Source organism: Pseudoliparis swirei, chromosome 9 (genome assembly GCF_029220125.1).
Source record: "Pseudoliparis swirei isolate HS2019 ecotype Mariana Trench chromosome 9, NWPU_hadal_v1, whole genome shotgun sequence".
In the NCBI taxonomy this organism is placed as follows: domain Eukaryota; kingdom Metazoa; phylum Chordata; class Actinopteri; order Perciformes; family Liparidae; genus Pseudoliparis; species Pseudoliparis swirei.
The window spans coordinates 15653369-15675646 of record NC_079396.1 but is presented as its reverse complement, the minus strand read 5'-3'; the positions used below and the strand labels follow the sequence as shown (position 1 = coordinate 15675646).

Sequence of the window (22278 nt, the reverse complement as noted above, 5' to 3'; positions counted from 1 at the left end):
AGAATACAATCACAGAGGTCTTAGAAGGAGCATTTGCCAACCTGACTCTCCTTCAGGATTTGAATTTCGAGTGGAACTGCCAGCGATGTGACCATGCAGCCAGACCCTGCTTTCCTTGCCCACACAATCTCTCGCTACACCTTAACCCATACTCCTTCTACGCTAAGAACAGCTCCATCACCTCCCTCAGCTTGAGAGGAAACTCTCTGAAAACATTGCCAGAAGGTCTTTTCCGGCCTTTGAAGAATTTAAAGAGATTGGATCTCTCTGACAACTTCCTGGCATATGTTATACGTAATGGCACCTTCTTTTCAGACCTGAAGGGCCTCACTTGGATTAGCCTTATTTATAACTATGAACCACTGAAGACATTTCAGGAACTAATCCTCTCCCCACATATTGGCAATATGTCTGGTCTGCAATATCTTCTTCTGAGTGGTAACTTTTTCCACACGCTTTCAAATGAAAGTCTTAATGTTGTGTCCAAACTACAAAATCTAACAAATCTAGAACTAAGAATGAACTTCATCAATACTTGTGACTTGACATCTCTGAAGCACTTGCCATTTCTGATCAATATTGACCTCTCCCAAAACATGCTTAATTTCCGTCCCTGCTGCTCGAGTCCCTCCTCTGAGATTGAGGAACAAGAAAGCTGTCAGAACCCTAAATTGTACACATATAATTTTCCCGACCCACCCCTTATGCTGATAGATCAAAAAGCCACACCTGGAAGTAATACCTGGGAATCCAACTATTCAAACAGCCTGAAATTGTTCGAGGACAATGTGTTCCAATCTCTGTTAGACTTTAAACACATGTACTGCCGTGGTAAACTGCTGTTTGATCTGTCTCAAAATGACATTATGTCTCTTAACAGCAAGGTGTTTGTTGGGATGGAAAACGCCGTTTGTTTAGACCTTTCCTTCAATTACATGAGCCAGGCATTAAAGAGTGGGCAATTTAAAAGCATGAACAAATTAGTTGTTCTCATCTTGTCATACAATAGACTTGATTTTTACTATGAAGATGATTTCAGTGACCTTAAAACCACGCTGAAGGTATTAGACGTTAGTAACAATGAATTTCACTTCAAAATGAGGGGCATGGGTCATCGTTTTGGGTTCCTGAAACATTTGACAAACTTGGAAGTTTTAAGTCTGGCAAACAATGGCATTGGGATGCGAATAGATCGGAGGCTGATTTGCAGCTCGTTGAAGTATCTCTACTTCTATGGAAATCAACTTAACATTATGTGGGGTCCTGAAAATGACATATACAATCATTTCTTTCAAAACCTTACACACCTCACCTACCTGGACATCTCTCGCAATGATCTGAGGTCAGTCTCTCCAGAAGTGCTGTGTAACCTCCCAGGAAGCATAGAGACCCTTAGCATCAGCGGTAATTCTCTGGAATATTTCCCTTGGCAAAACATCTCGGCACTCACCAATTTATGTCACTTGAATCTTAGTAAAAACTCCCTGATGTATTTGCCTCATAAAGTCATAGAATTTGGAGCAAACTTTTCTCTCTTAGACCTCAGTCACAATGACCTCAGTGATATTCCTGAGTATTTCTTCAGTATGGCAAAATCCTTGCACTACTTGTATCTCAGCCACAATCAGATCAAAGTGTTGAGCCACCAGTTTCTCACTGCCCCCTTTCAAAATGGTAGTGCCCTCCAGAAACTCACCCTGCATGCCAACCCCTTTAAATGTGACTGTAATACGTCTTGGTTTGCAGACTTCTTGCGTACGACTCTGGTACAGATTCCACATCTCACCACATATGTACTCTGTGAATACCCAGAGTCCCAGCAGGGCAAGAGTGTACTCACTATGGACCAGAATTCCTGCCAGGACCTATATGGTCGCTTAGCCTTCTTTTTCTGTTCCTCCATTGCTGTGGCGTTCACTGTGCTGCCCCTACTGAAGCATCTCTATGGCTGGGATCTGTGGTATTGCTTACAAGTACTCTGGGCGGGACATAAAGGTTACTCTCAGCTCGCTGGTAGTGATTCACATTATCACTACGACGCCTTTGTGGTGTTTGACACCCAGAACGGGGCTGTGAGGGATTGGGTCTACAATGAGTTAACTGTCAATCTGGAGAACACAGGTCACAGGAGGTTTGGGCTCTGTCTGGAGGAGAGGGACTGGATTCCTGGGCTTTCATGCATTGAAAATCTACATAATGCTGTCCACTGCAGTGTGAAGACAGTGTTTGTGCTGTCCAGTGGTGTCACTGGTGGTGAAACAGTGAATGGTGTGATCCGCCAGGCTTTCTTCATGGTCCAGCAGCGTCTTCTGGACGAGAAGGTTAGTAAAATGTATTTTATATTTCCATATGCATCTTGTGGGTGTGAAATGTATCCTGTCTGAGTTATTGCATTACACACTCAATGATCTCTGATTTCCTCCAAATAAGGTGGATGTAGCCACGCTGGTCCTGTTGGATGAGACGTTTCCCAAACTGAAGTACCTTCAGCTGAGAAAACTGTTGTGCAAAAAGTCAGTGTTGTCCTGGCCGAGAAACCCAAGGTCTCAACCCCTTTTCTGGAACCGAATGCGGATGGCGTTGTCCTCAGATAACCTCAAATCCTATGACAACAATATGAGTGAAAGTTTTATATGACTTCCTTTCAACTGCTAATTGAGGGCACTTTAGTGAAAAAAACCCTCGTTGTGATGAATCTCTCCATTGCATAATTGTTACCCTTTTTAACTGTGTTGCATACGTAATGATACCAGGTTGATGTTTTTAATATGTAACTATATGTAATCTTTCGATTAAAGGTCTGGTATATGGGATTCAGAGCATTAATAAAGTGCAGACATCTTTGTAATGTAATGATAAAGTGGAATTGTGGCTACTTGTGCAGAGAATGAAGTCGCTCTCTTTGTGTGTTGTTATCTGTGCTTTATTTACATAGCCGGGCGGCCGCAGGGCATTTGAACACATTTGCATCTCTGTTGTGCTCCAGTGTCTGGCTGATGGCCGACAAGCAGTTAGCACCGTTAGCGGCTGTTAGCCCTGTTAGCTGCTACCTGCCGGCTGAGCTTCACCATGTGGAGGCAGTAGCTCTGAATTCCGTATCGAGTACCTTTTTAAAACGTAACCACTCTTCCAAGTGCTGTAAATATTTTACTTTTTATGTTCTGTTTTACATTACAACATAAGATGTTGATTCTTTATTGTCTTCAGAGAGCTCTGACTATACATGTTGCTATTGTTGGCTGCAAAACAAGACACTGTACATTGTATTTCATTTTGGAATATACAAATAAACTTGACTTGATTTCCCTAGTGTACTTCTATTTCAAGTATTACAAAGAAGTAATGTTATTGTTAGAAAAATACCCCCACCCACAATCTCCACATGCCACTTCTCTTTTGTTTGATATTTAGGAGGAAACAAAAATGATCACAGATTACCTACAGCTGCATATTTTGCTTCACCCATTTAAAGTAAGACAACTCGCTTGTCATTTCTCACAACATTTAAATGTGGACACATCTGGCTACACCACTTTTCAGGGAAAGGAAGTTCCTGATCAAAATAAAAAAATCCATTATAAAGATTGAAAGCACGGCCATCTATTTACTAACTACATGCTGAGATCTCAGTTCAAATTTTTTTTTACTGGGAATTCCATCTGACAAACCACCATCACATTTCTGAGAGTGAAACTGACCAAGTTATTATTGCCCATTTCCTGGGTGAGTTATAGGAAGTGAATGAACAGCTGCGGTCTGCTAACTTTCTCAAAGAGCAATCAAAGTTACTCTAGGTGCACAGTTTACAGAACATTACAGCCTGGGACTGAATCCAATTATGCTGTGATTTCATGTCATTTCCGATGTATCAGCTTCTCATAGCAGTTATTAAACTTGCCTTATGGCTTTAAATTGGTCTACTGGTGCCTGTAAGGGTCGGGGATGTGTGGCCTGGTCTGTGTAATTCTCAATAGCCTACAAACTATTATTTTATTGAATTTACTTGTCACACTATATTATTTCAAATTTCAAATGTTGCCTCGTGGAGATTAGATCTCCAAGTGCCATGCCCAACTGACGCTCATGTAGGCGCAGCCTATGAGCAAACAGAAACCCTCCCATTGATGCTGTTCGTGCCGTCCCACCACCACGCACGGTCACGCACGCGCCAGCTTGGCAGTGCGCGCCCACGCGGACCCGATGGCAGGACAGGTCATGAGACAGCTGAGCCGATGAAATCATGGAGCCTGCGCCGAGGTCGGACACGGTACGGTTGGGACTCCATGGTGATGGAGAGTTGTCGGCCTGGTAAGCTAGCGCACACGTTGCGTGCACACCTGGACTGTGTGGCATCATTTGACAACATTATAAAAAAGAAGAAAAAAAGAAACCGCATTCAATTTGTAGGCTATAGCAGATTAATTATTATGTAAGGTAGGCTACTAGCTCGAAGTCATGTAGCCGTGTGCATATGAGCCATAAACTAATCCTTCATGCCGCGGTGGTAGTAGAGTTTTGTGTGCATCATGTCCAGGCTGTCGCATGCACAACGCCCGTGCCACTTGTGCCACTCGTGATAATGCAGAATCCTTCATAGTTTGTCCCTTAGGTTGGCTGGCCGCTTTGAGATGAGGGCGGCAAACATCAAAATGTAAATGAACGAGTTACGCTACTGCAGTTTGAGTGTCGACTCGAGTTTTCTCTCCGCGGCAACAGCTGGCTGCCAACTCACAAGTAACTGCAGAGGCTTGATGCGGAGTGAGACACTTTGTTTCACCACTTTTGGCATTATTTTTTTGTATTTGAATGAGTCATATTTGTCTTTTGCCAGTATGGGTTGACGAGGAGTTATACAGCTGCGTAAACTTGGCGCGCTCGAAGGGAACGCGCCAAGTGACTGACCAAGACCTCCATCTTAATGCAAATTATTTATATTAGCAAAGCTTCAATAAGCCACCATGTTTGTAGCGTACTTTGTTTCAAATGGTTTACCGGTTCATATTTGTGATTGTATTTTAATCCTCATTATTTCTTTTATTTGTATTAATTATAAGCAGACTTGATGGTTCCATTGCTGCACATAAGGCTACATTAATTGTCTCAAACATTGATGGATAAGGGATTGACAGCTATGTTATGACTGGCAAGTAGATTTAACCAATCTCTTGGTTGCATCGTGACTCAAAGCACCCAATCCTCTTGGATTAGAGGAGGGATTATGATTTGGATTTGCCTCTGCTTTGCGGACAGTCCCCAATATTTGGTCCTTCATGGACTGCTTTGTGCTTATTTTGATTTCCTGGGAATATTTTCTACCTGTTGTATTAATGTATAGCTTTCTTTTGTCCTTTTTTTGACGAACCCTAAGGTATTCTATGGTAGGTATATACAATGAGCTTTGCAAGTATTTGTGAGGGATGGCAGATAATGCTGGTCTTCCAATTCCCTCTCTCTCCAGTTGGCATTGGCCATAGCTCAGTTCCCTCAGACCTGAGCAGACATTACAATCCATGTGCTTCATGATGAAGGATGACGTGCTTCATGATGAAGGATGACGTGCTGTCCTTGGTGCTGAAATGGACAAGCTGGTCCCTCGCTCTGTTTTCATTCCGTTCACCATCTACTGTTTTGACTGGCTGTGCAAGGTGTTTTGTACATAATGAGTGATAAACCATAGTATGCTTCACCAGTAATATATAGTGATTAAACATACATTGTTGTTCTGTCTGCCTATCACTCACATCAGAAAGGATTACAGGAGCCATAGTACTCTAATAGTAAATTTGTCCACAACACTGCTACTGTGGACCCACAGTCACAAGCTCTGGCCACACCTGATTAGCTGAAGCAGACATTTTTATTGAATCAAGACCTGATGTCTTTCAGCTAGATATTGGCCAAACCTGTGTGGAGAAAGAGGGAAAAAGTTCTTAATTATTTTGTTCATGGAACCATGTAGAGTTGTGAAGCGAACACAAAATTGGCATCGTTATCAGATTTCTTGGCTTGGTTCCTTACTCTTATTATTGATAAGATAGTACCTGATTTATGTCAACATTCTGCCATTCATTTTCAAATATAGATTTTTTTCTCATTTGTTATTGAGAAAAGGGTTTTAGAGAAAGACGTCTTTATGTTTGTTTAAAGAAAAGTAACTAAAGCGTTGTTTTGGTATCAGATTGAACCATATATTGGCAATCGTAGAATAAAATGATTCCAGCCCTATATGAACCATGTTGTGACGCTGCTTGTGATATCATTTTGTATGTGAATGGTGGTAGCTTTCTCTCAATATTTGTCATTCTTTTACCTGTTTAGAATCCAGGATGTCCTGCACTGTAGCTGCAACCACAAGACCTCTGGCCTGTTTGTCTAAGAGCCCTCTAGCCAACAGTCACTGCCATTTTCTTTTAATAGGACTAAATAAGACTCAGCCTCAAGCCCTAAATGATCAAGAATGGACAGGTGAAACTTAGAGGCTGAGAGGTGGACTTTATTCTAAACCTTATATATCGATATGAAAATATTCCCAACTTGAACAGTCTCTTCCCAAAGGTACATTATTTTTGCCCTATTAGAAAATGCCTTTAAACATTAGAGCCAAGCCCGCGCACAACAAGCTGTTGGCTGTCCCAAAGAGTAGCGGGTCCACGGATGGCAGCACATCTCATTCACGCTTTTCCAGATCCCCCAAACAGGGGAAAGGCAAACCGGCTGTAAGTTCAGCACCAGGCTCCCGCTCGGGGCTAGAACCCGGCTCCGTGTCAGGGAGTGGGCCTACTCCAGCGCCTAAATTGGCTGGATGTCAAGTGTCGGTGACAAGGCCGGATTCAAAGCTCAAACCTGGCACAGCAGCAGACAAAGGAGCAATCCGCGGTTCAGCGACAGCTCCAGGGGGTAAAACCCTGTCTATGGAGAACATCCAGTCTTTGAGTGCTGCCTATGCAACTTCAGGCACCATGTACCCGTCTGAGCGAGATTCCTTGGATTCCTCTGGCGGGTATCCCAAAGGCACCATGACGCTGGGCAGGAGCACCAGCCGCTCCTCCTACGCTAACCGAACAACAGCCATGGGCAGCACTCCAAACATCACCTCCTCTGGCCTACATCACCCTTCAGACCCCTATGGAGACCAAACCTTGCATCCTGCAAGGGCTTCCAGTCTGCGGCGCCAGTCCGGGAGACATCCACAGGCACCGGATTTGGCTGGACGGGGAGAAGCTTCCTCGTTTGATCTCCAGTCTCAGCTGAGGGAGCTGCAGAGGGAGAATGACAACCTGAGGAGAGAACTGGATGGAGAGAAGGATGGGAGGACGGGCCCCAGCATGAACAATGTCAACTTCTGGAGCCCAGATGTGAAAAGAGATAAGGGGGTTAGGCGGGAGGAGGGGGTGAGGACCTCGGTTTTGAAGGACCAGTACAGGACTAAGAAAGACGATTCACAGGTGAGAAAAATTACAAATTAACATTTGTTTAACAAAACAAAGAGAACATTCTAAAATAGCTGTGCGCAAAACAAAAGCAATTTCATCCGTACAACTTTTTAGTGAATCAAATGCTCAATTTTTTTATTCAACAGTCAGACATTTTAACATTTGCAAAAAAGATCACATTTTTCAAATGGTGGGAATCTCATTTTGAAGCAAAAAAACAAAAAATGTGTCTCCTCACATTACATTCAGACAATGTAGTTGTTACCGCTCACATCATACCTTTTCCCCCCTGTCTTCAAGGTTGCTTATAAATGCTTCTGCGTAGTTCATTTGTCAAGATGCTCGCCAGGCTCAGTGCTGTCTGTGTTTCCAAGGGAACGTGCACTAGTGGCAGCGATTCATCAGGCTTAGTCAGATTTTTAAAAAGCTCACAGCTTCTCCTGAAGGGATGGTGACCAGTCTGTCCTTTGCCACCTCTCCCTGGAGCCTGTCCCACTTAGTCTGAGGCATTACCCACCTGTCTGCCTCACCGCATAGCTACTGTACATCAGTTCTTTGTTTATCTTTCTTGCTTCTCTTTTCTATCGCACCGACCTTCTGTGTCTCTTTGTTTTTGTGGTATTTCACGTCCTCTTATGTCTGGAAAGATATGCTTGTTTCTCTTGATATATATTTCATCCTCTTGCGTGTGTATTGTTGAGTCGCTTATTGATCACTCTTGGTCTTCATCTCATGCAATTATACAAACATTTAACATCTTTCATCTGACTCCTCCCTCTTGTAACCAAGGAGCTACCACTGCTTTTGTATTTATAGCTTGTTTTCCATCTCACATTGTCATACAGTGGGAAGACTCTGACGCCCACACACTTCCTGTGATTTTAACATAATAATAACGGAAAGTTTGAAAATGAAAACAGAATATCTGTTTTCACTAGTAATTTCAAAAGTAATTGTTATGCAGCTTTAAAGAGTTTCAATTTATACATCTTTCTCAAAATGTTTCCTGAACAAGCAGAATTGTACGCTAAAAGTACACGAAGATATGCATTTGCATCTTCTGGAAGAGAACAAACAGGTACACAACAAACTACACACACTTCTTTTACCACCCACAAAATGCCAGAGGGACTTCAGTTCATAATAATAATAATAATTTAGACTTCTATAGCGCTTTTCTAGGTTCACAAAGACGCTTAGTTCAGTTTCGAGTTCAGGCTTTATGGACATTGCATGTCTTTGCCACTGGAGCATTAAATAGAGCAAGACGGTCAATGTTCCAGTCTCTGTGTGTCTGCGGTCACTTGGCCCTGGCTGTGCTAGATGGATGTGTTGGTCTCAGCTCTGCTCCTCCAGGCGAAGTGCCCATTCAACGAGTGCTTTACTTTTCCCCCCCATGTGTCGGCTCATTGGTCTCTCCCACACTAACTCGCTTGCCTATCGTGTCTTTTTACCTTCACCCTTTGTTCATCCACTTAAAAGACTCACAGGACAGAATCTGTAGATTTCTGATCACACAAACCTTATGGACACATACAAGAATGAACGTGAAGGTGTAGAGAACACATTGTAGGCTGCGAAAGTCTGAATTAGTTCACTGTATTAATTGTATCAAAACTGGCAACAGATAATCCATTTAAACATTTAGCTGTGTTGTTACTCAAACCAAGTAAGCCAGTTTCCATAGCTCTTATATCTACACAACGTAATTATTATAACATTATAATATTTACTCTCTTACCTCCTCCTGTCCTGCAAACACACACATCTAGGGATAGTCCAGCTCCAGCTGATAATGATCAGGACTTTGTTGGCAGCAATAATCACTCATTAAATTGTGAGAAACCCATTGTGCCTCATCTTAAACCTTAACGTTCTCAGAATGTTTCCAAACACATAAACTCAAATTTAAGCCCAGCTTATTTCATTTTATTGTTCAGTTTAAAAAAGCAAAAGCTCTATCTCATGCAGAAGATGCTATTCAAACTGTTATCTTCTGTCACTTTGCTCTCCCTTATCACCTCTATCTGCCTTTTCTCCTTTCAGATGATCACTTCTGCTCCTTTTCCCCTATGTTTTGGCCCTTGAGACTCACTGGGAAGATTTCAGTCTGACAAGAAAACTTTGTAATTAGCATAAGGAATGTAACCTTTTCTCTCAGCTGCAATGACCAGAGATGTCCCTGAACCATCTGTTTGTTTGGCGTGTGTGCGTGCGTGTGTGTCTGTGTCTGTGTGTGTGTGTGTGTGTATGTGCATGCTTGTACATATGTGTTTGTGTCTACAGTCTTGGCTGTGTGTGTTTGTGTGGAGGATTGTCCACCCACTCTGACTTGATATTCACTGCTGTGTTGTTGCATTGATTATCCATGTTCACCCTCGCCTCCCTCCTACGTCTCAACTCAGTGTCCTTGGCGCTTCTCACCTTCTGGACTCGAGCAGAGGAGTAAGAAGCATTAAGGAAAAATTAGTAATATCTTCGCACAGATGAAAAGATTCGTAATTTAACTTCCATTAGAGTTGTGCCAATATATCTTATATAGACATACTGTTGAAGAAGAGGCTGTCTTTGTGCGTGTTTCTGTTTCCCTGTGTCTGGTTTCTTTGCCGACTTTTCTTACCCTGCTCAGTCAACTATCAAGGATGCTCTGTGTCCTTGGTTTGAAGCTCAGAATTCATTATTTTTGCCAGTCAGACGAGCTGCAAGCTGTACATGTTGGATATTGTAAAAGTTTGCACTGCAACATGCGGCAAAAGCAGGAATACTGAGAAATGTAATGTCCCCAGCATCACTCTGTTGGAGCCCATTTGTGTCACTTAGTAATTAATGGTCCAAGTGATACATGTGTTGACACATAAATCAGTAATTACATCGGTGCCTCTTCAGCACATCGTTTCAAATGGTGTGCAGACATTGTTTAAAGAATAAAAGTAATTAACGACATCGATCTAACAAGGTTTTATATGTCACACCATGCTGCGTGACAGGTAATTATTTATTTAATAGGGCTGCACTTTTGGATTATTCTGTTTCATCAGTTTTCCCACTTGCAAATGTCCTAATTGCATTCTTGATTAATTATATATTTGTTAGTTTATTTATCAATTGATTAGTGAGTGGTATTATTGGGCTCCATAAGCCTCATTGCAATTGGTCCGGTAACTGTTGCTCTAATTCTCTTTGAGAAAATTTGAGAAAAACTTTGTTTTTACACATCACAAACATCCCTCTTCATCCTGTCTTTTCACCCTTTGATATTCTCCTCCTCTGAACAAACCCAAGTCATTTTACCTCCATTCTGGAGTCTATGCATTCTCTCTGTGTTTTTAAGAGAAATGACCCCCTCTAGTGGCAAAATTATGGAACAATCACCCAACATGTTGAAGTAATCTACATAATGATTTGATATTTAGGGTTTATATATTTAATCTTCTTTTTATTTTGGCTTTATGCATGTGCATGTCTTTCTTATGTTACATCTCCCTACTGCAGCCTGGGGATATAAGGAGAACCAAGGTCTGTTTTATGTATCCCAATGTATATTTTGTATATGAATGTGTCATCATGTATGGATTTTAAATGCATTTGTGTACTAATTGAATGAATGGGAACTTGATCTTTTTTTCTTTGTAGCAGCTTCCATTGACAGTTCAGGAGCTTCAGGAGGAGCTGAGGGCTCACAGGGAGATGAACAGTCGCTTGCAGCAACAGCGACAGCAAGGGCACTCTGGCTCCTATCGAGAACTCCATACAGACCAGGACCACAGAGGGGGGCTCAGCCCTGGCCCCAGCCCCAGACAAAGCTCCAGCAACCTGCAAGGACCTGAGCCGAAGAATAGCCCGAGAGCCAGCCCATCCAAGACCTACAATCCCAGGCAACAGGAAGCTGACGTCATCATTCACAGCCCTGGTTATGGCTGTAACACTGCAGTAGATGCACAGAGAATCAGCCCTGCCAACACCTTTCAGCCTGGGCCGAGAAACAGCTCAGATCAGGCCTTCTACACTCCTAGCCAGGGTCCGGTGGTAGCACCCAGCTCTAGTTCTCTCCGACCCTGCGGCCCCTGCCAGGTGCTCGGGTGTGACGGCTTCTCCTCGCCTCCTACTCTGGATCCATCAGAGGAGAATTTCTTCCTGCTTCAGTCGGAGCACGAGCGACAGGCCAAGGAGCTGTTCCTGCTGAGGAAGACCATGGAAGAGATGGAGATGAGAATCCATTCTCAGAAACAGACTCTGGGAGCCCGGGACGAGAGCGTCCAGAGGCTTCTGGAGATGCTTCAGGGCCAGGGACAAGGTCAAGGTCAGGGACAATGGGGTCGAGGACAGCGGACAGGAATCCTAACTATGGCGCCGCAGGAGGCCGAAGTGCAGCTGGAGAACACGCATGTGAGAGAGGTGGGTTATTCTACCTCATACTTTTGGGGGCTGCAGGAGGTGAATGGCGATGTATATGAGTTGTATGTCAAGAGTTATTAGATTTGTTTTATTGCAAATCATAAAACACAATGTTATTGCCTGTGTTGACAATACAGAACAATATCTGTCACATTTTACTATTTTTTACACAAATAACTTGAATGCTGAAAATTACCTACCATCACACCGTCAAGTGCATGATGGCTAAACAAGTCTCTGTGTCTGTGTGTGTGTGTGTGTGTCTGTCTCGCTCTCTGTGTGTGTGTGTGTGTTATGTAAAGTGGTGAGTAGAAAGCAGTTCAGCAGGTCTTATCAATGGGCCAGATTAACACACGGAGAGCTCTGTGTTCAGCCATGCAGTTTTACAATACCTCTGTGTGTGTGTGTTTGTGTGTTCCTTGATATGCACATGCTCATATGGCAGTTACTTTTATGCTACTTTTGTTGTGTTGAGCATAGCATTTGGCAGTTATTCTACAGCATGTGGAATGCTTTAAGCTCATTAAAAAGATTAAAAGATAATTCAATAAGGAGAAAAAATGATAGTAGCCCATACAAAAAGTTAAATACAAGAGAAACAAAATCTGTTATGGCATGCTTATACCATACACGTTCCTGTTTTTGTTCTCTTCCTCAATTAAATGTTTTATTTGAATGAGAATTTAAAAACTGGATTGGAGTACTGTATCCTCTGCCAGGAGGGCTCGCCGCGGCTCTGTGTTCCTCATTCCTGCCTTGTTTATTTTTAAATCCTAAATCTTCTTAGCCTTTAATTTCTCTACCTCTCTCTCTGTCTCTGTGTGTGTGTGTGTGTGTGTGTGCGTGTGTGTGTGTGCGTGCGTGTGTGCGTGTGTGCATGTGTCTATTTGTGTGTGTTGCATGTTTGTGCATGGCTCTGCTATCGTTTGTTCTAATTATCTTCTGTTTTTTCCGTCTATGTTGTTTGTCTGCTGTGCCCAGTTCCAGTGATTGCGTGTGTGTGTGGTCGTGTATCATATGTGTGTTTGTGAGTATGCATGCACATCTGGGGCCTGTAGGCTTAGCAAGGACACTCCCACGCCGGGCTGCCGGTGGCTGATGGGAAATCCACCCGAGCCGGGGGTTTGGTCACTGTTATGATTTTTTCAGAGGGGAGCATGGGTGTTTCCGCCCAATGTGTGTGTGCGTGTGCGTAAGGGCTTTAACCATGCTGTGTGTATAAGAGGTGAGTACCTATTCACACACACTGTGTGCTGTGCTATTTGTAATACTTGACAGCTTAACACATACTGTGGGTGCAATGAAGGAGGAGGGAGTGAGTTGGTCTAAGAGGTGAGAGAGAGAGAGGGAGAGATGGGAGAAAGGAGTGTTTTTCTAAGGTAAAAAAACAAGCTGTATTTGTCTGAATATTAATGTATGATTAATGAGGGAAAACACTCTGACCGCCCTGATTGAAAAGAGAGGCGATTGTTTTTCTTTCGTTTTTTTCCCCTCGTCTCTTTCTGGCCTCTCCTCTCCTCTGAGGTTGAGATGGTGTGATGGAATCTGTGTGTATATGTGTGTGTATATGTATATATGCATATATATATATGTCTATGTTTATATATGTATATATATATGTTTATGTTTATATATGGATATATATATGTATATGTGTATATACGTATATATATGTATATGTATATATATGTGTATATATACATATATACACACACACATATACGTATACACATGTATACAAATATATGTATATATATGTGTGTATATGTATATGTGTGTGTATATATGTATATAAACATACTGTATATATGTGTGTGTGAGAGAGAGTTGTACTGATTACTGCTTAAGTGTGGCAGTTGATTTAAGAAAAAGTTTTAAGGGAAACTAGCCTGCTTTCAAAGTGAAATAAACTAATTTGTAGATAAGGCTAGTATCAATCTTCATCATATTCTGTAGAGCTATTTGAATTGCTACTAGTTGTATTTTATTTGTGTCAATTGACATATGGTGAGATTTAAAAAGGGTTAACAAGTGGAATAAAACATTTTAATTGTATCACAGGTTAATAATAATATGATGCCGGTCCTAAAATCATTGCATTGAATCAGAATAGTTCCTTATAACAGAGCTGTTACTCATTGGATTGTCGTGAAAAGACAATGTCAGACACTCACAACATTTATGTGTTGAAATCATTCCAATTTGGGAGATTTTCAAAATGTAGTTTATATTGTGGTGAAGAATAGTCAAATTGTCTGAAAGTTTGGTGTGGATTTAGTTGGTATGGAATTTGAGTGTTAAAGGTTGGACTGAATTCAGATCAATTTGAAGGGTTTCTCTGCACTCGTTTAACTGTAAGAAGTAGCCTAATTCTGGTGAAGGCCTCCTGCCTTTGTTTAAACATAATATAGCCCTACACTTGCACTTGTCATGGTTAGTGAAGGCACGCCAATGATGGTAGAGCAGCTATTGCCTCTATTAGGGGGCACTTCTCTTGGCTCTTTTGATTAGCTCCAAAGGAAACCAGCCCAACTGCCTTTCATTACCGTGCCCATTACTCTCCTTTAAATGACCCAGCTTGTTTAGCTTGGGCTGGGATAATAAATGCCTCCATTTTCAGTTCACCTCTGCTTTTATTTATCCTTCAAACATGGCTGAGGGTTGGCACAGGGTTGTCGGTAATTCTTTGCCGCTTCCAAATCAACTTAAATCTGTGTTTATAGTATTTAATTTTTGTAAAGCTGTTTAGGAGATGCGTGTAAAAATGTGTGAACCTGTAGATTTGTATGATGCAAACTGTGCTCAAAAAACATATTTACTGAGACATATTTGCAGTACCAGCAATGTCCACAAAGTGGCAGTATTCTATTAGAATTAAACTGTGGACCTAAGTTATGTGCACGCACACACACGTGCACACACGCACACACACACGTGCACACACGCACACACAAGCACGCAAGCACGCTGAGAGGCATAAATCTGGGCCTAATCGTCTCTCCCCAGCCGCCAGGTCCCGGTGGACCCAATAATAACAGCCTCACCACTTGTCTGTTCCTGCACAACCCTGACTTGCTGCCAAGGACGTGCGCACACACATGCACACTCTAACTGAGATTTTTACTTGGAGATGGCATATTGACTTTCATACTTATCGTACTGCAGATTTCACATGGTCCTTGGGGGATGGAGTTCGGTCCCACTGTATGGAGATCTCCACAGGCAGTGGGGGGATCTCACTCTATTCAGAGTTGGAGCGGGACCACTTATGTGGCATTGCTCTAGCGTTGAGAACTTAAGGGCAAAGTACTTATGGCTCCCATGTTTTTTCTATAGTATGACTTACTTTTTGGCAGTCCCTCTCTGTCTTCCCCCGCATCCTCTCTTATACACGAATGAAACTAAAGAAATAAAAGTGTTTAAGACTGGCTAGTGGCAGCTTATTGAGTGAATTTGAAGGTCATGTCAGAAAATGAGTCTTTTTTGTAATCTCTTATCTGCTTTTTCTTTTTTCTCACTTCCCACCAGTCTATCAACTCTCTTAGGTCTCGTCCGTCTTTCTGCCTTTGTCTGTCCATCAATATTTCCCACTTTCTCTTTCTTTCTCCCCGGGGTAATATGCTATCTGTTGTAGTTATGTTAATCGGTGAAAAGCCAGTCCCGGGTCGGACTTTTTAAGGCTCCATTGTTGTTTGGCTTATTTCAGCATCGCAGCTAACATAATAAGAACACTGCAAATTAATAAGGGAGAACACACACAAAACTACACCCTCATACTTTCTCCTCATCTCCTCCTTCTTTATCAGTAAAGCTTTCCCTCTTGTTTTTTCTATGTCTTATACAAACTGCTCCTTCAAGCCTTTGAGCTGATAGGCGGACACATGTGTGTGTGTGTGTGTGTGTGTGTGTGTGTTTCTATGTAGAATCAGTTCATTTTCTCGATTGCGCATGGCATATATGACACCATTGCCTTCAGGCTAGAATTGAACCTTTTGACCGTATCCTTTATTCAGGATGCCGGCACTTATTGCTAAAGTGTTACGTTTGATCCTATTCATTCCATATGCTTGGTCCTCTGACACATGTGGAGCAGAGAAGACGGTCTTGGATGACGTGCTCTCTTGCATGACTTAATTTCCCTTATTGTACTTCGAACCGGTGATGATAAGGAGATAATCCACACTCTCTCTCCAGGGGACAGATAAATAAATGTTCACAAACGAACGGACTCTCACAGTGACACATTAATACACATATGGTCAGCAGGAGATTAGAATCGTGGCAGCAGTGGGCATACCAGTCTGTGGGAGGCATGCTCTGACAGCAGTAATCCCTCCTTATCCACAACTGACATGGACAAGGCGATAAGGCCCTTGTCTTCTCTCATTTCAACTCACTGGGAAAACTGGGAATAATAGGAGCAACCGGTTTGCCTCTCTCTGTTCCCATGACAACCTGTTGCCTCTCCCTGTATTTTTTCCCAGCCACGAGTGTGGAGAAGTATTTATTTATTCCTTATGAAGCCTATATTCTGTCCCTTGCAACTATGTCTATGATGACTTATTTAGTTTGAATGTGACACAGTATACACTATAGCAGTGTACAAATAAATGAAATTATCTCGCTGTTAATCCTCTTTGGAGCTGGAGGTGGCAGCCTAAAGCTTTAAAGAGCCTGTGAGTCGCATGCCAGTTGTTCAATAAAGATAAATCTGGATGGGGATTGAAAGAGCAGCGTTTGCCAGCACTGAGGTGCCTTTGATTAATGGCCACTCCCTCATCACCACAACTGAGTTGCGCCTAACCCCCAACTGCTCCAGTGGAGCCGCTTGGTGGCCAGCAGATCAGACAGTGGTTGTGATGGGCGGCTTCTGGGTGTGAATATGTGTGGCTGTGTGGCCGTGAACACAGCATTCATGAAAAAGAGAACATTGGTCTTTGCTATCCCTCCCTGGTTAAATATAGCTTAAAACATGTCCACCTCAGTCAGTCCGATACCGTAGGAGTTAATTAAGATGAGGATACGACACAGTTGATAGTTAACGTTTGGTATCTTTACTCTTACCTCACACATAACTGCACAGATATGTGATAGCTGCTGTGGGAGCAGATATCTTCCCCTTGAGACGAGCATCAGAGACCACAGTCGTCTGGTTAAAGCTCAGCAGCAGCAACGACGGTTGTGTTGCGATGGATAGATGTTGCATTGGCACATTCACGTGTGACTGAAGCAGTTGCCTAAAGTGGCTTGCATGTTCAATTCAATTCAGTTTATTTGTATAGCCCAATTTCACAAATTACAAATTTGTCTCGGAGTGCTTTACAATCTGTACACATAGACATCCCTGCCCCAAAACCTCACATCGGACCAGGAACAACTCCCAAATAACCCTTCAGGGGAAAAAAAAGGGAAGAAACCTGCAGGAGAGCAACAGAGGAGGATCCCTCTCCAGGATGGACAGGTGCAATAGATGTAATGTGTACAGAAGGACAGATTTAGAGTTTAAATACATTCAATGAATGTGACAGAGTGTTCACTCCATTGTTAGCTGTAACTCTTTAAGAGAGGTGTTGTTTTAGATCTTTGGTCATTTTGGAGGCTTTTGAAATGGTGATATTGTATTTTTCTTTAATATTTATGAGTCACCTTCTGATAATTTACAAATAGACGATCATGAGATGGTCAATGCAGGTTTTAAATACTGCGATATTTGAAAATGCTTTCTATTTTTTTGTTGGGTATTTGAATCCCAAAACGGACTTATCATAATACTCAACAAGTATTTTGTCCACCTGCTGTGTGCCCATTTGCTTGAGTGTGTGTCTGTGTTTGTGTGTGGGCATAGTTGTAGGTCAGAACTTCCATTAATTATTGATAGAAGAAGTGTTGCGCATGTGCTGGTACAAAGTGTTGCTAAGCAAGAGCTTTAGCCTGCCAGAGACATCTGCGAGAGAGACAGAGTTAACAAATGAGAGATGAAAGATGAAGACTGAAAGAGTGAAAGAGACAGATTCTCATGATCTATCGCCGAGAGCGTCTCCTTCCTGCTAACAAACGGATAGAGCGACGGGAAAATGAGCAGAGAACATAACACCTGCTGTTAAAGATGCAAAGAAGTCCTCGGGAGAGCATCGAACAGGGTCCAGCTTAAAGATCATGGGATGTTTTTTGAAAAAACTGAATTGTTAAGGATGTATAGTAGAGGATACCAGCATTTTTAGGAGCAATAGAGACTGAAACTGGTCAGACTGATCGTCTTTTTTAGTGGCTCTGAAGGTGTGAGAAGGTGGTAAAGATGATGAGCCACCAGGCTTATTTTTACCGGGTCCCTCCCCAGGAGCTCCATCGCAGGAACCAGCTCCAGGCCGAACCGGCCAAAACCAGGGCTCTTCAGACTGCCATTGATATGAAGGTAGGAATTCAAGTGGATCTGGACTCAACAAAGGCAATCTTCGCAACACTTTCCATAACATTGTGCTAAGGGAAGAGTGTGTATGATATCAGCGAGTTTAAGCAGCGTTAGGTGTTGATAAGATATAAAGTGTTGTGTGTAGTTTGCGTTTCAGTTGCAGCCTGTTGTCTAACATCAGCTTCATACCAACAAACCGTTACTTATTGATGTGCACTGCTGAAATGTGAACAGAAGTAGAGGTTTGGGCTTGGCTTGTACACGTAGACACAAACATACATGCACAAAGAATCTAAAAACATTGGTCTTATTGTTGCCAATAGTAGGACGGCCATGCCTATGGAAAGGCCATTACGGGCTCGTGCAGAGTTGAGCACTTATTCAATTTGTTTCAAATGTCACATATGGAAGCTTTCACTCTCATCTTAGCCCTTTGAAGGCGTTGGTGCTGTGAAAAATGCCGTTGACTCCACATGCATGCACAGCCCCCCCTGCACACACACATATAGTGTTCATTCAGCGAACACTTGTTCTGAAAGTGGTTCCTTTACAGCCAAACCACAGTTATTTTTCACACATACTTTGTGATTAGTCCGCCTATTAACAGGCTGCACATGTGCTTGGATGCTCACATTGTTGCAAATGCATGAGATAATCTGAATGCAATAATTACATAGTCAAAACAAACTTTGCCAGAAGGATGAATCATATGAAGGGGGAGAGAAAGAAAGGGGCAGAGAAAGATACAGTAACAGTCTTCCTTTGGGGAATTTGATGACAGTATGACATATGTTCCTGCAGTGTGGATGTGAAACTGCCCTCTGTTTATGTAGTTGGGCGTTCGTGCACAATCCGGTGTTTTTTGTGCTGTGCCTGTGTGTGTGTGTGTGTGTGTGTGTTTGTCTGTGTGTTCTATAGTTTGTTCTAAGTGGTGTATGTTTCCGTTTTGTGATTACAGAACACCAACCCCCCTTTCTGTTTTGATCCTGATGTTATCTGGCAGGTACAGTGATGCACCTCTTAATCCTTCTGTCAACTCAACATGGGCTACAACTATACAGTATTTGTATTTTTCCAATCATAATATCTTCCTTGGTTGGAATGCAGCGCCATCATGTACAGTGGTTAATGTTTCAGTGCTTTGGAAGCACAGCCTTTCATACATCTTATTGTACTGAATTTTGCTTTTGATATTACTCGTATTTTCTTTGGATTTGCGTTGTTTCTTTTCTGCCGGGAGATGTTTTTCTTTCTTTCTCTGCTCTGAAACAGGAACAGATAGCTATCCGATAATAAACACAGAGCAAGGTTTAAAAATCTGAAATCAACATAAAGCAATGTAAATGATTGAAAAGCATATTCTGTGTGTAGTCATTTTGGTATTGTGTGAAGGCCTGGGCTACTTGTGTTTGTTTAGGATGGTATGCAGCACTATAGTGCTAGGCAGGGCTGTTGTCAGAGGATGTAAAAGAGGTCAGATGCTTACTGTATATGTTGCCTGTGGTTTATTCTGATGGCATCATACAATATGCTTCCATTTATTCAATTACCTGTCTCTTCTCTTCCAAGGTTTAACGTATGTCTGAACCCATGCAGCTAAACAACCTCAGGACATGTCCATGACAGACCCTTTCATTCCCTCATAGATACATCTTGGCTGCACACAATTGCCTGCCTTGACATTTCCCCCATTTTAACGGACATTTTAGTCAGAAATAAGTAGTTATGATCTCGATACAGGACGCTCCATGTTCTTCTGTGAATGTGCTGAATCACTGTTTAATAACTGAGTGTAACATTGGAGCCAGGGTTTAAACATAACCCTTGAGCTACCATAAAATATTATTTACACAGCTATTTCTTTAACTCTTCATGTGAACAAGCAAGTGCAGCACTATGAAAGTCTTTTTGGAGAGACATCTGAAAATATGCACCGCTTCTACCTAGTTTAGTCGTTAACCTGCTCACTTTCTGTATTTGTACTTTTTTGGATGACATCTTCGAGGGATAAGTTGATGGATAGAACATTGATATCTGAGACAGGTAAGCCCCTATTAAAGTCAAGAGCTTAATAGCCAGAGTCAAATCTTTGCTCGTCTGACACACATAGTGTAGGCCCCTATTTTAGCTGGCCTTTAGCGCTTCTCCTTCCGTTTTCTGTCCTATCTATTTAGCAAGGGCACTGCTGCTGCATCGTGTGCTTAACGCTGCCCAAGATTGTGATTGGGTTAAAGAAATATAAACAAACCAGAGCATTTTTCTTCTGATACCAGAATGATTACATGTGGAGCCTGACCTTTCTTTAGCTGTGCCACAGCGCTGTGGAGAGAGGTCTGGCTATGCGAGACGAGGTCTTGGCTGACTCTTTGCCTGCCTACTGTTGCTGGTGCAGGACACCAAGATGTCTTCCCTGGAGAGGAACATCAGAGACTTGGAAGATGAGGTCCAGATGTTAAAGACCAGTGGCCTGTTGAACCCTGACGACAGGCAGGATGAACTGAGGCAGGTGGAGGTCTACAAGAGCCATTCTAAATTCATGAAGACTAAGGTAGAATGTCTCTGCATGCCACTTGAGATAACTTCAAACTGCATTACTCGAGCGATGCGTGTCTTGAAACATCAGTTATGAGTGCGTGAGAACCTCTCGTGTGCATGTTGCATGTCGCCATTGCATGCTCATGGAAAAGCAAGCATGAGTGTGGTGAAATCTTGATATTGTGTCTTTTGGCTGCTTTTTAGAGGCTTTTGCCCCCCCGTGTTGCACGATACCAAGAACTCCTACACTTAAATCTATCGGTTTTTTTATATTCAGAGGGGGGTTTCTTGTTTCTTCCTTATTTCCCATGAACTATGTGTGTGTCTTACCTACCTTACCCGTGTGATGACCAAGCATTGGACTGCTCCCCTATCTGTGACAGCTCACTGTTCTGAGTGAACAAGCTCAGGCCCTATCGGCTTACAGGGCACCGTGTCTGTTTACCACCTTCAGCTGGCAGGAAGACCTTTAGAAAGGCCCGACTAATATGTCTCTATTCCAGCCTGTATGGTTTATTCATTGAGACCCAGCAGTGCCCCGGACTGACCTGCACACATTTGAATAGGCACATGAATATATCTACAAAAGCCATATTTAAAAATGCAGATTCAAGTTTTACAGAGTTTCTCGCTGAGTGTCCATCATGGCTGAGGCTCACGACTAGAGCTCCATGTGAAAATGTGTCTCTTTTGTTTATTAATGGTGCTCTTTGTATGGCCCATTTGTCATTGCGTCGTGGAAGTTCTTGATGCAATCATAAAAGAGATGTTTTCATGAATGGGGCCCTGACAGATGAATATGAGCTTACAGCGACAGAGGAAACAGCTCTCTCCTCACCCGTCTTGACCTGGGATGATATACATCACAATAATGCCACTGGCTCGCTCTTCCTTGTCTCATCTTTCTATGTGACAGAGGAACACCATGCGCAGTCACACAGATTCATTCTATATCCTTGAAGTGTTTAGGGTCTTGGTCTTTCAGCAGTGGAGGCGACTGGTGTTGAGGTGAAACTGTGATAAGAGAAACCAGAGAGGACAGCATCCCTATCCTCTCTGGTTTCCTCTGTGGGCTTTGATTTACTCAAACACCAGAAAGTGGCTCCTGAGAACATGAACATTTGTTCAAGCGTGACCAAGTTATGACATTTATATCCAGATTATCTTTTCCAACAGGGCTTGATCAAGTGTAACGTTCTGAATCATCAGAGGAGTGGTTGAGCAGTTCAGTGTGGAGGAGCATGCAGCCAGTTTCCCAGCTGTAGTTTAGTGGCTTGCTGTCTTCTTGTCTTTGTGTCTCTGTAGGAGCAGACCTTGTCCACATGTCTGTCTTCCATCAGAACAGCTCCCTCCTTCCGCCTCAGCAACCAACAGCCCTGGATCACAGAACAAGCAGAAGTACCCCTCTCATTAGCCTCCTTTTTTGTCCCTTCCACACTATTTCCTACTTCCTTTTGTCCCTGTCTTACTATCCTCTCACCAGTCTCCCCCCACTGAGTCACCTTC

At 42.6% G+C, this 22278-nt stretch overlaps 2 protein-coding genes across 2 annotated transcripts in view; both read left to right on the top strand.

Moving 5' to 3' along the window:
• The first annotated feature begins 1029 nt into the window (after positions 1-1029).
• On the top strand, positions 1030-3305 carry tlr9 (toll-like receptor 9). The gene is given in 3 exon segments (XM_056422509.1): positions 1030-1033; positions 1036-2321; positions 2431-3305. Coding segments are annotated over 3 exon segments (1497 nt in total). The 3' UTR covers positions 2638-3305.
• Positions 3306-6581: 3276 nt separating this feature from the next.
• The window catches only part of LOC130200033 (ERC protein 2-like), a 139190-nt gene continuing 123493 nt past the window's right edge, over positions 6582-22278 (top strand). Inside the window, exons 1-6 of the mRNA XM_056423979.1 lie at positions 6582-7445; positions 10926-10949; positions 11067-11143; positions 11471-11828; positions 18166-18240; positions 20630-20785. Of these exons, the coding sequence (XP_056279954.1) occupies positions 6582-7445; positions 10926-10949; positions 11067-11143; positions 11471-11828; positions 18166-18240; positions 20630-20785 (1554 nt within the window). The remainder of the gene's footprint in view (positions 7446-10925; positions 10950-11066; positions 11144-11470; positions 11829-18165; positions 18241-20629; positions 20786-22278) is intronic.